General features: G+C 61.4%; 1 protein-coding gene across 10 annotated transcripts in view; it reads left to right on the top strand.

Moving 5' to 3' along the window:
- Positions 1 to 202: 202 nt before the first annotated feature.
- PACS2 (phosphofurin acidic cluster sorting protein 2) overlaps positions 203 to 14,925 on the top strand; it is a 57,104-nt gene continuing 42,381 nt past the window's right edge. For 3 of the 10 annotated variants that reach the window (XM_067708733.1, XM_067708657.1, XM_067708585.1), the window contains exon 1: positions 209 to 367. In XM_067708733.1, coding sequence (XP_067564834.1) covers positions 249 to 367 — 119 coding nt within the window. In that variant the 5' untranslated portion in view covers positions 209 to 248. Of the gene's footprint in view, positions 368 to 14,925 lie in introns of all 10 variants that reach the window. The other 7 variants (XM_067708866.1, XM_067708896.1, XM_067708820.1 and 4 more) reach the window with 6 other exon arrangements.

Here is a 14,925-nt window from a genome sequence, read left to right as displayed (position 1 = left end):
AGCCAATCAGCGGCGGCGGCGCGGTCGGGGGAGGGGGAGCACGGTGGGGGCGCGCGCGGGCGGGGCGGGGCGGCCGCAGCCTGGTCGCCGCCCGCGGGCTTGTCCGACGCCCGCCCGGCTGTCCCCGCCGCCCTGCAGCCATGTGACCGCGCCGCCGCCCTCCGCGCGCCCGGCCCGCCCGCCCGCCCGCCGCGCGTCCGCGGCCCGGCCGCAGCCCAGGCCGCCGAGGGAGCGGCGGGGCCGGCGCCATGGCCGAGCGGGGCCGCCTGGGCCTGGCCGGCGCGCCCGCCGCGCTCAACACGCCGGTGCCCATGAACCTGTTCGCCACCTGGGAGGTGGACGGCTCCAGCCCCAGCTGCGTGCCCAGGTACGCCGCCGCCCGCCTGCCGCTTTGTTCCCGCGCGCACCTGCCGGCCACCCGGGACCGGCCACAGGGGACCTCGCGCCTGGGTCCCCACCCGAGGCCTGCACGCGGGACCGGCCACCCCGGACCCGCACCCGGGGCCCCCACCCGGGACAGTCCACCCGGAACCGTTCACTCTGGGATCCCCACTCGGGACCCACACCCCGGGCCGTCGCCTTTGCGCCCCACCTCGGGCACGCGCCTTCCGTGCGGACCGCCCCTGATGCGTGGATGGTCCCTGAGGTCCTGGTCCCGTGCAGCGGAGGAAGTGGCCCCGGGTTTCTCAGGCCCCGCGGTCCCCCGAGGCTCTCTGAGGCGCACACCTGGTTGGCTCCCAACCGGCATCGTTGCACCTGCCTACCGATGCGGTGACGGTGGAGTTGACTCAGGGTGTCTCCTCTCTCCACCGGGTACCATAGATTTCCTTTTGCGTCCAGCCACACTGTCAAGCCTGAGTGGCCTGGCAGTCACTCAGGGCACGCAGTGTCCAGAGGACACACAGATCTGGGACCTGGGACCACAATTTTATTGCTTCATCCTTCGTCCTTTTGAGGGTCTGGCCGTACCCCCCGTCCTGCTGGCGGGGGGTATCTGCCCCTTGCCTGTTTGCACTATGCTGTGTAATTTAGGGACTTCCTTGTACATAAACACTGCTCCTTACATCATACTGTTAATTTTGCCATCGCAAAAGATGCTGCCCTTTCCACTTGGGGGGAACTGCCCTGTCCCCAGCGGTACAGCTGGACGAGGCTCACCCACGGGACAGCGCCATGGCCATCCCGACTCTACTCAGGCCTGTCGCTTCCCTGCTCCTCCTGCCAGCTTGAAGCTCTGCGGGTTTCTTCCTGATTCAGTGGTCCCTGCTGAGGAAGCTCCCAGGCTGAGGGGGAAGAGAGACAAACTCACACCAGGGCCTGGTTCGGGAATGGACACCAGGCCACTAGGGCTGCAGGGGGGTGGCAGGGAAAAGCTCTCCCTGGGGAGATCCCCTGGCGGGACCAGAGGAAGTGGCCAGTGTGTACCGAGGGGGGTGTGCTCTGCCACAGCTCCTTCAACAGGTGTGCGAGCCAGGTGTTGGGGACGCAAAGGGCGCCGGGTGCCAGGGTTGCCCTCCCGAGCACAAGGCTGGTGGCTCAGGGCATTGGCTGTGCCGAGTGAAAAGATGGGTGCTCCCAGACCTGTGTGGGGCCTTGGGAGGTTGTGGTGTCCGAGGGAGACCCACCTGCTTGCCTCTTGTTTGGGAAGTCTCAGGGGCACCTCCCCAGGCCTGGCCTCCCACCCCCTCCAACTTCCCGTCTTGGCATTTGGCCCAGTGTCGGGCGCCACAGCCAAAGGTCATCCTGGACCTTCCCCACCATGCTTCTCCTGTCTGTCACCCCTGCGTCGTCACCCCTCCCCCCCGCTGGCTGCCGCCTCACGGCGCTCCCTGAGGGCATGCTTGCCCCCCTTCCTGCACCTCTTCAGCAGCTTCCTGGGGTGCCCCGAAAGACCACCGAAGTTTTGACCAGAGGGAGGTGAGGGAGGTGGCAGGTGGGCAGGGGTTGCGTGGTCGAGGGGCCCAGTCGGCCCCCCGCGGAGCTGGTGTAGGAAGCCCACTCTGGTGGGTGTATGGGGAGGGCGGGGGCGGGGCCGTGCAGCGCTAGGTGCTGGGGGTCCCCGGCTCTGCCTGCGTGGGGGGCGGGGGGCGGGGCCTGGCGGGTTGCTCTGTAGGCGTGGGGCTGAGCAGCCGTCGGGGTGGGCAGGCGCAGAGCTCAGGGGTCGGATGCACAGAACAGCCCCTCTGCGCCCCGGCGCGGCCCTCCCCGCAGCACCCGGGCCCCCCCGCTTGGACCCCCGAGCAGGCCTCCTTGGATAGGCTGTTCTTCGTTCCGCTCGCTCGGAGACTTTATGTGGAAGGGATTCCACTCTGTCCGTTTGCACGTCTCCTCTTGCCCGGTCTCTAAGTTTCTGAGCGGCATCGAGCTGCTGTCTGTGCCTGCGGCGTGGTGTTCCCTGTAAGACAGCAGCACGTGTCTCTGCTTTGTGGGGGGACCTGTGGCTGTCCACAGCTTTGGGCCAGTTATGAATGCACCCCGTGGGCGGGCATTCTCGCACTGGCCCTCTGCCGCAGGCAGTAGGGCTTGGGGGGCGTGTGCTGGGCGTCACCACCAGGAGCCTTCCCAGAGCGGTTATGCCAGCTCCGGCCTCCCCACCCCCCACCCCTCCCAACCCCCCCGCATCCCCACTGCTCTGCCTTCTTGCCAGCACTGCCTGACTTTCAATTGTTGCCAATCTGGTGGGTGTGAAATGGTATTGTGGTTTTGATTTGAATTTCTCTGATTACTGATGTGGGCCATTTGTACTTCCTCATCAGCGAAATTCCTGTTCTTTTGCCAATTTTTTCTCCTTTTTCTTTCCCCCCTACTTGAGTCTCAGCAGCGTTTTAGGGACTGGTAATCCTTTTTCGGCAGTGTGTTGACACCACCCTCCTCTGATGATGCACGCTTCTTGGCTGTCTTTTCGAGGTCTGTGATGCCTCCTGAGGTGCACCCGGCGTTGGCCTTGGTCTTGTCTTGTGGTCTTTCCTTCCTGGTGGTGGCGGGAGAGCTCTCTGCTCTTCCCAGCAGCTGGTGCCAGGCCCACGGGGCTGTGACAGAGGCAGGCTCGGTTTCGTGCGTTTCCTCGAGGGAGTGGACAGCACCCCTTCCCAGTGACCCCCGGCCCTGGCGTCTTCCTATCCCTGCCCCTCTGCTGGGATTCCCAAAGCAGCCTCCTCCCCCGCCGCCCGCAGCTTCAGCGGGGTCTGGGGCATTTTGGACCCTTGCACTTGCCCCTTAATTTTCCTTCCTGTGGAGGCTTATGAATTAATTTCGCGGGGTCGGGCATCTTTCCACAGGCTTACTGCGCGTTCACATTTCTCCACATCCTCCTGTTGGCGCCCTCTGCCGGCCACAGAGGGTGAGCTCACACTCGCGGAAGGGCCTTCAGCTGGAAGCGTGAGCTTTGGCAGCCGCGTGCCCGGGTCCGCCACTGCCCGCAGGACGGGGATGTCTCCGTCACCCGCGGATGAGTGTCGAGCGCTCGGGGCCAGGCTCCCCCACCGGCCAGGTGCCCCGGGCATCGCGCACGGCAGCCCCGCGGCTCCCTCTCCACGTTGGTGGCATCCGCACGTGGTTTGAACCTGCTCCTGCCGGTGGGTGTTGGGGTCATTTCCTTTGGAGCTGATGTGTTCAGAGCCACTGTGGCCATCCAGGGTGAGGGCTTGGGCCGCGTTTGCTCTTCTCTTCAGGATGGCTGGTCGCAGGGGAGGCGGGGGTGTGTCAACTCTGAAGACACTGCGGGCTTTCCGAAGTGGTGGCACCACCTTGCATGGCCGCCAGCCGTTCTGTGCACATTCTGTGCACGTTACCATCTTTTCAATTCCAGCCATTCTGGTGGCTGCACGATAGTTTCTCCTTGGGGTCTCGCTCTGCACTTGTTGTGCGTGGGTGTTGGGTATAATCAAGAGCCTGACATGGTGCTTCTCCTTTAACGACTGATGCAGTAAATTACGTCAATGGATTTTCTAGCATTAAAGTAACCTTTCACTCTTGGAAGAATACCAGCGTGGTCATGCCGTGTTCCCCTTCCTGTACATGGGTAGACTGAGATTAAGATTTTGCTTAGGACTTTTGCATCTCTGTCTCGGGTCTGTAATCTCCTGCTCATCTACTGCCCTTATCAGATTTTGGTGCCAAGATATCCTGCAGAAAGAGCTGTTGCATGGTATTGTTTGTGTGAAACAGGAATTGTTTGTTCCTTGAATGTGTGGGAGAAATCACCAGTACAACACCTGAGCTTGAAGTTGCTTTGGGGCAAGTGTAACTCCTGGCTCCATTTCTTTAATGATTGTAGGACACACACACCCCCACTTTAAGTTAGTTTCGGAAATATAGTTTTCTGGGAATTTGTCCATTTCGTCCAGATTTTCAAGTTTTTGGCAAAAAGTTGTTCGTAATATTCTTTTTTTTTTTTTTTTTTATGTCTGCAGGACCTTTAGAGCTGTCCCTTTTTAATTCCTGGTGTTGACTATTTCTGCACGTGGACATCCACACTCTGATCTATCTCACCAAGGGTTCATCATTTTTTTAAAAAATGAATATTCGTATCTTTATTTCTTTCCGCTTATGCTCTTTATTTTTATTTTTATGTTCCTGTTCTGATTTATTTATTTATTGGCTGTGTTGGGTGTTTGTTGCTGTGCACGGGCCTTCTCTAGTTGCGGCGAGCAGGGGCTACTCTTCGTTGTGGTGCATGGGCTTCTCATTGTGGTAGCTTCTCTTGTTGTGGAGCATGGGCTCTAGGCACGTGGGCTTCAGTAGTTGTGGCATGTGAGCTCAGCAGTTGTGGCTCTCGGGCTCTAGAGCACAGGCTCAGTAGCTGTGGCACACGGGCTTAGTTGCTCCGTGGCATGTAGGATCTTCCCAGACCAGGGCTTGAACCCGTGTCCCCTGCATTGGCAGGCGGATTCTTAACCACTGCACCACCAGGGAAGCCCTTTTTAAATTAATTAATTAATTTTTTGGATGCTCTAATTTCTTTAAATAGCTCATTATTTTTTCTCCTTTCCTTTCACATAAGATTTTATAAATACAAAATAAGTAATGCTTTGGCTGCGTTTCACAAGCTTTTATATATAAAATCTTTCAGTTTAAAAATCTTTTTAAAAATTTCCATTATTCTCTCTTTGGCATGATGGGATATTTCAAAGTTTCTTAATATCCAAACGTATGGTTTTTTCCTTAGTTGCTTTTCCATTGCCGAATTCATTTCTTCTCTTTTTTCCTATTGTTCATTTCTAACTTAGTTATGTTGTTGTCACAGAGGGTGGTCAGTATGACACCAGGTCCTTACGATGCTTTGGAACTTACTCTGTGGCCCTGTTTGAAGTCAGTGTTCATACACGTTCTGTCTGTCCTGAAAAGGGTCATGTGTTTGGCACTTGGCAGTGTCATGTTTGATACCTGTTCCTTTAGGTCATGCTTGGCTTTGTCTGTTTCTCCTGGAGTTCTGTCATTAGGTACATCCTGTTTAGAATCGCAATCCCTCCCGGTGTTTGAACCGGTCAGCGTGTCTCACTCCTGACCTGACAGTGCTTTTCATCAGAGCAAAGACTTGGTAACAGTGTAGCTCTCTGAGCTTTCTTTTGGGTATATTTGCCTGTCATATCTTTGCCCACCTTGTTTCTTTAAACTTTCCTGTATCTTTACAGGTTACACGTATCTTTGGTTGTTTGGCACGATCTAGATTTCGTTTTCATTCGATCTGACAGTCTTTATTTTCTAACTATAGGACATTCAGTCTGTCGTCCTTTATCTAAATTACTGATATTTGGGCTCAGGTCTACCATTTTATTTTTGTGCTTATTATTGTCCTACATTTTTTACATTTCTTTCTCTTTTCTGTCATATCTTATTTTGCGTTTTTTTTTCTTATTCTATTTCCCTTTCTATTAGTTTGAAACTTGTCACTACTACTTCTTCACTGGTTACCATATAAATTGTAAATTGCGTACTTGCTGTTACAATTTAAAGTTAGTTGTAAATTCTCTTCCTGAACAACACCGGGACCTTAGAGCACATTATTCTGACCCAACACTTTCACGTATACATGCTTTTGTTAGAGTATTTTAACTGTCTTCTTTTTTAGCCCATGTGAGGTTATTATTACTTTATATTGTTTTTTTTTCTTTATATCGTTAATACTTGATTAACCTCAAAACTCTCACCACTTTCTTTTTTTTTTTTTTTTTTTTGGCGGTACGCGGGCCTATCACTGTTGTGGCCTCTCCCGTTGCGGAGTGCAGGTTCCGGACGCGCAGGCTCAGCGGCCATGGCTCATCGGCACAGCCGCTCCACGGCATGTGGGATCTTTCCGGACCGGGGCATAAACCCGTGTCCCCTGCATCGGCAGGCGGACTCTCAACCACTGCGCCACCAGGGAAGACCTCACCACTTTCTTTCCTTTATTCTTTTTGTATCTCTGGACTCGGAATCATTTTTCTCCTTGTGTCGGAAGATGCGTCTTCAGGGTTTTCTTCAGTGAGGATCTGCAGATAACTAACTGTTCTTTCAGTGTATCTGAAAACATTTACCCTCGTCCTGGAGGGTGGTCCTCCCGGTTGTGGGGTCCCGGGCAGCATCTCTCCCGACTTGGCTCTCAGTTCTGCTGTTGAGAGGTCAGTGCCAGTCAGCTGTGATTGGTTGGAAGGTCTGTCCTTTCTCCCTAGTGGCTCTGCAGTCACCTCTCTGCTGTGCCTGAGTTGGGGTCATTGGCCTTTTTGCCTCTGTGGGGTGGTGATTTTCATGGGTTCCGGGAAGTTCTCAGGCACTTTCTCTGCAGTAGTCATCTCCTCCTGTCTGTCTGCTCGCCCCCGGAACACACCGGCCCTCTGGCAGCCCTTCCCTCTGATGTCACTGAAACCGGCCACCGGGCAGTCTCTGCTCGTCCCTGTTTCAGCGGCCAGTTCTCAGCCCTCTTTTCTGCAGAGGCGCGTCCGCGTCCCCCTGCACCCCGGTCTGCAGGAGGGTGTGCGGGGCAGGCGGGATCGGCCGTCCCCCACCGTGGGCAGAGCGGGCACAGAGTGGCACTTGGCGCGTGCCTGTGGTTGAACAGGATGCCGTGTTCAGGACCCTGGGCTTCGTTTGGAGGTCTGGGGAGTCACCAATCTGTTGGGGGCGGAGCTCTGGTTGGACGTGTGGGCGGGGGAGGCGGGGCGGGGAGGGCAGCAGCGGGGTTGAGCGTGGGCTCGGACTCGGCAGCTTCTGAGCGCTGCGAGCCGCGTCGAGGGAGAGACTGAGGCACCTGACCCCAGCTATCCAGGCCTGCGGGCTGGGCATCTCTGGGGGAGGCCTGGCCCCTTGCTGGAGTCAGCGTGGCTCCATTCAGCGCCCCCTGACCGCCCTGTGCCGGGCAGTGCCCAGCCCCGGTGCACACCTGGGCGGTGGCCTGCTCCTCCGGCAGGTGTCGAGGTGGGCAGTAGCCCTCCGTGGGCGCAGTGCTGTAAACGTATCGTCTTCCCGAGTTGGCTTTCATGCGGAAGGAATTGGCCACGGGGGGCAGGTGTCATCTCATGTGATGCTTAGTGACCCATCAACCAGGTGGGGCCCCTCAGTCGCCCCGCTGCCTGTCCCTCTCTTCCCGGGATCTGGGCTCCAAAACAAGCTCCCCTCTCCCTCTCCCCAGCAAGCCCAGCATCCCGCCCCAGGAGGGTCGGATGACGAAGGGCGTCTGGGAGCAGGTGGGTGGGGCTGGGGGACTGTTCCAGAGAGTTGCTCTGCAGTCAGGAGCAATGACGGGCACGTGGAGGCATCATGGTTGGGTCTTCAGGGTCCTTCAGGGGTCCGAGCATCACTTGGTGTGGCCAGAGTGACCCATCACAGAGATGGGGGTGCTCAGGGGCAGGCACGCAGGGAATGGCAGGACGGGGCAGCCCTGACGCTGAGCGGCCTGGCGCTGCTGTCCCACCCAGGCCCCACCAGTCCCGTGTGTCCTCCTGCCAGTATGACCGAGTCTCATCGGACGCTCCAGACCGGGCCCCTCAGCTTCCGGTCTCGGTGGGAACTGGCTCGCAGTTGTCATTCCCGCTGCTGCTGGGTATTTTGGGCTGCAGGATGCGCCGGGCGGTGAGTGTGGGAGCTGCTGGCTCCCCCCTGCCGCCTGCGCCTGGCCGCTCTTGTGGCTGTTAGACAGTGGCCCTGAAAGAAGCCCTAAAAATAGCAGGTGAGTGTACGCGGAAGCGGAGTTCCCCCGGCCCTGGAGGTGCGTTGCCACGATGTGTCCTCAGCCAGGGAGGACTCTGCAGACGGGTGAGCGTACGCGGAAGCTGAGTTCCCCCCGGCCCTGGAGGTGCGTTGCCACGATGTGTCCTCAGCCAGGGAGGACTCTGCAGAGGGCTGTGATGCATGTGAGGACAGCCCGTCCTGAAGAACGGAATTTCTAGGACTCTGCAGAGGGCTGTGATGCATGTGAGGACAGCCCTGTCCTGAAGAGCGGAATTTCTAGTAAAGCACTTCCTACTCCTGAGTGTCTCCAGCCCGCGGGGCCCCCGCCCGCCCCGGAGAAGGCAGCGCTCTGTGCTCTGTGCTTTCCGGGGTGAGACGTGCGCGTTCTCCAGGAGCCCCTTCTCAGCAGCAGCGGACACGCAGCGCCCAGCTCTGCTGGCCTGGTAGCTCTTCCCATTGGAGGTCAAGGCCGAGGTCTGGGGTCTTCTGCATGGATGGGCCAGAACGGGCCCTGGGGGCGCTTCTGCAGCCACGAGGTGGTGGGAGGTGCTGCGGACCGGGCGCGTCTGTCCTTCTTCCTGCCAGACGCGAGGCAGCCAGCCGGGCCCCGCCGCCCCCACCAGCCTTTCCTCATCTCCCCAGCCAGACCACGACGCCTCCCTGGTGCGGGGCAGCATCCAGCTACCGTTCTGAGAAGGGACGCTCCTGGTGGCCTGGCCACAGGGCACCTTTGTCCGGATGGCAGGAGAGGATGGGGAGGGATGGCAGAGGGACGGGGCCGAGCAGTGTCTGCACGGGGGGCTCAGGTCCACCAGCAGTGAGGACCACCGCCCCACAGTGGTCAGGACAGAGTGGAGCGGCTGGGAGGTGTCACAAGGAGCCTGGCCCGGCCTCTTCTCCTTGGGCAGACACACCGGGTCTTGCCCTTGGCAGGAAGAGAAGCACCTCTCCTGTCTCCCGTCCTGGCCATCAGCTGGCTCCGTTTCCACTGTCCGTGGGGCGATTCCCTCCACCCCCTGCCAGGACGTGCAGCCCTACACACACCGTGAGTCCCGAGGAGAGCAGCGTGGGCTTGGGCGTCTCTGCCCCCTTGAAGGTGGAACCCTGTTGGCGGGGAGTTGGCCCTCGGAGGCACTGCCCTCTGGTCAGATGTGGCTGTGGCCTTCGGCGGCCTGGGTTCCGACCGCCTCTGCCCCGCATCACCTGCACGGGCTGCGTGTTCCTCCAGTTGGCGCTGGGCTCCCTCGTCTTTGCCCACTTTACTCTGTAGGGCCTGCGTCCCCATTGGGAGACCCTTAGTGAGGAGCCTTGGACCCTTGACAGCTGGGACACTGGCATCTTTCCCTTAACCGGAGCCTCGTTTTCAAGTCCTGCAGCCGACCTCGCGGCAGTGATGGTGGGTCATCTTTTATCGGATCACGGCCAGTCAGGATCTTCCTACTTTTAGATGCAGACAGGATGGGATGAGGCTTTCCGGCACAGTTTGCATGTGGGGCTTCAGGTGCCGCCGTGTGAGGGCTGGCTCTGTGGAGGTGTCCTCAGGCCTCGGAGGACATTGTCACCACCCTAGGGCCCCTGGCAACCAGCACCCACATCCCTGCTTCTGAACCCAGGTGGGGGCTCCCCCTGCTCGGGGGTGTCGTGACTCACACAAGGCTGGTCCCTGTTGTCTGGGAGCAGACACGGTGCATCTCCAAGGCGCCCGAAAGTGCCTCAGACAGGTGTCGTGCTGGGGCGAGTGTCCTGGGGTGCTGCCCTGGGCGCCCCCTCGGTTCCTTCTTTGAGCTCCGCCAAGGGGCCGGCTGGGTACAGCCACCCGGAGGTGCCCCGTGGCAGGTCACGGGAGGGAGTGGAGGGTGCGTGGCCATTCCACGCTCTGTGGTGGCCCAGGGCCCTCCCGCCCTACCCGTCCAGGCTGCATGCGCCAGGCAGTGAGGGCAGGGTGAGCTTTGGCTGCACAGACCTGTCCTGGGTTCTGGGCTCCTGCGACCAAGCCCATGGCCAGGACACTGCTGCCGGCTCCCGGTCAGGGTCCCTCTGGGGTACCCCCCGTCTGTGCCCCCGCTGTGCTTGCCCCCACCCCAACAGGAGCACGCTGTCTCTTGCTTATTCCCGCTCGGGCTCCGGACTCTCTGCTTTAACTGGTTGCAGCGTGACTTAAGAGTTGTCACGCTTTGACAAGTTAATGGAGAGTGACAGTCACCACACCGCGAACTGCGTGCCCCTGGCCGGCCCGGCTGTGGCAGGAGATGAGCTGCGTGTGGAGCATGTTTCCAAACGCTGTGATTGTCGATGCAGCGCCGGGCGCCCACCCCCGGGAGAGCGGTGAGAATGGGGCGAGACTGAGCTGCCAGCTGGGGGGGGCATGGGGCCCCACTCAGAATGAGGGCTTCCCAGAGGAGGGGGCATGGGACAGGCCGAGAGTCCGGCGGCAACGGCCTGAGGCCGCAGGAGAGGCACACGTCTGGGTCCATCAGGGCCAACCAAGGACCGCCCCTGGGGCCAGGCGGGTGGTGGGCTGTACGCAGATGCCGAGTGGCACAGGGACCCGGCTCCCCCACCAGCCACTCGGCCCTCGGGCCCTCGGCTGGTCACGCTGTGAGCACGGCCCTGTGCTTGCCCTGCAGACCGTTGTCCTGGGTTTGTGCCAAAGCGGCCGAGGCAGAGCTGATGGGGGTGCCCCGCTGCAGGTCCCCGCAGGGGACACGGGACCTTGACCGTCAGGGTTTGGGCGGTGGGGGGGGCTCTTATGTCTCCCCCCACCCCCCCCAGCCGCAGCTCGCCAACACCTGCCTGTGGGCTTGCCTCTGGCAGGTCATCGAAGGCTTCAGACGTTTGTTTATTAGTATTAGTGACGGGGTCGGAGATAGGACCACTGCACCTGAGCCCCTCGGGCCGTGCTGGGGTCACCCACAGTCTCGGTGTCACGCCAGCTTTGTGGCGATGGTGGAGGTCGTTCTAGGGGAGAAGCGCGGCACAGATGGGGACCCCCCCACCTCCCCAGCGGGAGGAGCGAGTCTGTAGGGAGGCCTTGTGCAGCCAGGCCTCTCCCGACCCGCGGAGAGAACGCCACACCTCTGTCCCCTTTCACATCTGCCTCCTGGAGAAAAGGGGACAACGCCTGGTAGAAAAGCCGCCCTCCCCCAGAGCCTTGGGCCTGACTCAGCGGACAGAGGCCTCGGGGAGGGGGCAGCTGCTACAGCAGCTGCTCGGGGACGGCCGCTGGAAAGCTGGGGCCTCCCATCCGCACGTGCTCTGTACCCAAGGTAGGCCCTAGCGCTGCTGTCCTTCTGCAGAGAAGGTTTCTGGGGCAGTGTGCGTGGGCCGTGGGACGAGAGAGGGCGGCTGCGCAGGCCCCAGCCCAGCGCCTTCCTGCTGAAAACCAGCTCCTTTAAAGGAGGGCACAGTGGGCAACAGTGTAAGTGGGATTTCCAGTTAAGCTGCTTGTGTTAGGAATAAAAAGACGTGTCTGGTCAGACCGTTTAGAAGAGAGTTCCTTGGGGATCCCCTCCTACTCGGGGGTCTTTCCAGTTCCCTTTAAGAGTAGAGTGAAGATGAGAACCTTTCTCAGTGAGACATGCAGCCCGGTAGCCCCATTTTTGCATGTTACTGACCTAGACAGAAAGGGTGTCAGGTTCACCCGGACCCAGAGCCTTGCGGGAGGGGAATTGGGAAACTCATAGCAGTAGAGCATTACAGAGGTCCAGGGCTCTAGTTGAATTTCCTCCCCCTGCTGTGGAGTTAACTCAGGTGAAGCTAGGATGTTACACAGCTGTTTCCTCCCGAGCTAGCTTAGCCGGCTGTGGGCCGCCCCCAGGAGGCCTCTCGAGGCTGACCCGCGCCCCCTTTCCCAGGCGGGCGGCCGTGGCGCTGCTGTGCGCTGCTTTGTGAAGGAGAAGGCCGTGGAGCCAGGTGATGGGCAGAGGCCTCCGGGGAGGAGCGCCTGTGCTTTGTAGGGGCCCTGGGCACGGCTGGCGGGCTGCAGCCCCTCCCCGCGTGGCCCCGACCAGACCCTCGCGTCGCCTCTCACGCCCGCGTGCCTGACTTGGCATTTCCATCGACGTTTGAGATTTGCTGGAGGTCCTGGGGACCGGACGTGGTTGGGGAGGGGACCCCGGGCCTCCAGGAGCTCTGGGGGAGCCTAGGGTGCTTGGCCCCCAGGCTCAGCCTCTGTGGTGCAGTGCATCGGGGCCTGGGGGCCTGAGCACCCCCTGGAGGCACCAGCATGGGGCGGGGCAAGTGGCAGGAGCCTTCTGGTCTCCTCAGAGCCTGTGACCACTCAGCGTGCTTCTCGCGATGGCTGGGCGTGGTCCAGGCGGCCCTCTGTGTGGGCACAGCAGGGACCCCTGCAGCGTCCCCTGGGGACGCCCTCACTGAGAGCAAGCCTGTGGGTCCACGGCGGCTGCATTACCTCAGAGCAGGTGCACCTGGTGCCTGTCTCAGGGAGGAGACCTTGTTCTCCACCGAGCGGGGCTGGGACCTCTGCTGTTGGAAGAGGGAACTCAGGGTGAACCCCTGCGTCCGTACCCACACCCGGTGGGGGGAGGCTCCAGCCGGCACCAGCCCCGCCCCCTTGTGTCTTGGGGTCTCGGGCCTCTCTGTGGAGGACAGGCCATGAGGCAGGACCCACCTGAGCAGACGCAGTGGTGGCTTCCCACCAGGGAAGCGGGGGCCCCCAGGGGTGACCGCTGTGCCCGTGGTGGGGAGTGGCCGAGCCTGGGGGGCTGGTGTGTCTGATCACCGGCCCGACCTCAGTGTGACCCTACCCCTCGCCTGGTGACAGCCCTGGTGTGGCCAGTGCCTGCCCAGACGGAGGGCAGTGGTGTGGCTGAGAAGAGGGACCTGGGGCTCCGGGGCAGCAGACAGCCAGGGCCCAAGACCCAGCGTTTCCAGGAGGGCCAGCTGCTGGGATTGAGGTGTGTGGTGAGCACGGACCCTGTCTGGAGCCTGCTTTGGAGAGGAGGGAGCAGCAGTAGCTGGGGGGACTCGGGGGGGGGTGGTGCCGCGATGGGGGGGTACCGGGAGGAATGGCCGTGTGTTGGCTGCTGTGAGAAGCAGCTCTCCTCAGGTCACCCCTGTTTCTCAGCAGAGCGAGCAATGGAGCGAGGTGGGGCGGAGGGGGATGTGAGGTGTTGGTCCAGGGAGGAGGGTGGCCCGGGAAGGTTGGGGGCCAGACGTCCGTGTCGCGGACCTGGGTGGCCAGGTGGTGCCAGGGGTTCTCCGGGTGCCCAGGGCCTCTGGTCACTCAGGCGGGGCACAGAGGCCCAGAAGGCCCAAGGAAGGAGGTTTTGATGGCCAGGCCCGGGTCCTGGGATGGCTGACGGCTCTCACGTGTAACAGCCTTGTGGCCGGCTGGCTGGAGCTCTCTGGGTCCTGGGCCCTGTGTTGAGGTTATGCGTGTGTCCCAGTGTTGTCTGCCCAGCCCCCTTGGGGCGGCCCTCCCTGCTGTGGACACAGGGTGCTCTCTGCAGGCGCCTGGGCCCATGTGGCCTCTACCGGGTACCCGTGCTCAGCCCGGCCCACCCACCGGCCGGCTTGTCCAGCGTGTGGCCATGCTGGCCTCTGACGCAACACCCACCACTCCCTTGGAGGGACTGGCTCTTCTGCCCCCTCCTACCCGTGCCCTGGCCCCCGTCGCAGGTTAGCTTCTGCTGGGGCAGGAAGGTGGGCTCACAGTGACCCCTTCCAGGGGTCCCGGCCTTGGTGTTGGGGTGCCTGACTGTCCCTTGCTTCCTGCAGGGCCATCCCAGCCCCACACGGCTGGCAGGGAAGCTGAGAAGGCACCTCTGACCTTCTCTCCTGATTAGCAGGAAGCAGCCATGTCCAGATAAGGCTCGATCAGCAGAGAAAGCTGAGCTGGGCCAGCGAGAGCTGGCAGCCGCCTCAGGCTGCCGGAGGAAGGTGACCAGCGCTCGGGATGCGGGTGCAACTGGAGCCCTTGGCCCCCAGCAGGCTCTGCCCCTGAGAACCCTCCAGGCCTCCAGGTGCCCCAGTCTCACCCTGCGGCCCTGCCGTGACCAAGCTGCGTGGGCCTGGAGCCTGAGCCCCCAGGGTGCCGTGTGTGGGCCGGCCCGTCCCAGGGGGGCAGGCCGGGCGTGGGGGCCGCGTGGCCACCTGCCGCCGCAGGGCCCCCGCTCCCACCGGGGCAGATGCAGGACTGTGCAGACAGGGTCAGCTCCTGGAGACAGAAGGCCCCTTAGTTCTCCCTCCCACAGAACACCCAGCGCATGTGGGGCCACAGGGGCAGGCCCGCACGTGGCCCCGGTTTAACCGCTGACGTCCTGGGTGCCGGGAGAAAAACGGGAGAGTCAGCGTCCTCCTCGGAGGGCCAGCCCGGCCCTGGGAAGCCTGGGGGGCGCTCTCCTTGTGCGTCGCGGGCTGCACGCCGTGCTGGGGTCTGGGCCCAGCCAGCCCCTCGTGGCCCGTGTGGTCGCCCTGCGCCCAAGCTGAGTGCTGCTGGCGGGACTGTGGTGGGGCGGCCACTCTGGGCAGCGGTCTGCAGCCCCTCTAAAGGCCCGGCCACGTCGCCACGTGGCCAGCACATCACTCTTTCAGAAGAAGAGGAACAGGGGCTGCATTCACGCTTGCACACGCGTGTTCAGGGCGGCTGCCCGGAGGGCCCAGTGCTGTCCCGACACCTACCGGGTGGGTGAACCCAGGACGTGGCGCCCCTCAGAGGAGCCACACGTGTGAGCCCCTCGTACCGAACGTCAGGCCGGGCGGGGCCCCTGTGGGCTGATGTCGCGGTCCTGGAGTTAGAGGGGACGCTTGCTCAACGTC

Source organism: Pseudorca crassidens, chromosome 1 (genome assembly GCF_039906515.1).
Source record: "Pseudorca crassidens isolate mPseCra1 chromosome 1, mPseCra1.hap1, whole genome shotgun sequence".
Taxonomy (NCBI): Eukaryota; Metazoa; Chordata; class Mammalia; order Artiodactyla; family Delphinidae; genus Pseudorca; species Pseudorca crassidens.
This window is presented reverse-complemented; position numbering and strand designations above follow the sequence as displayed.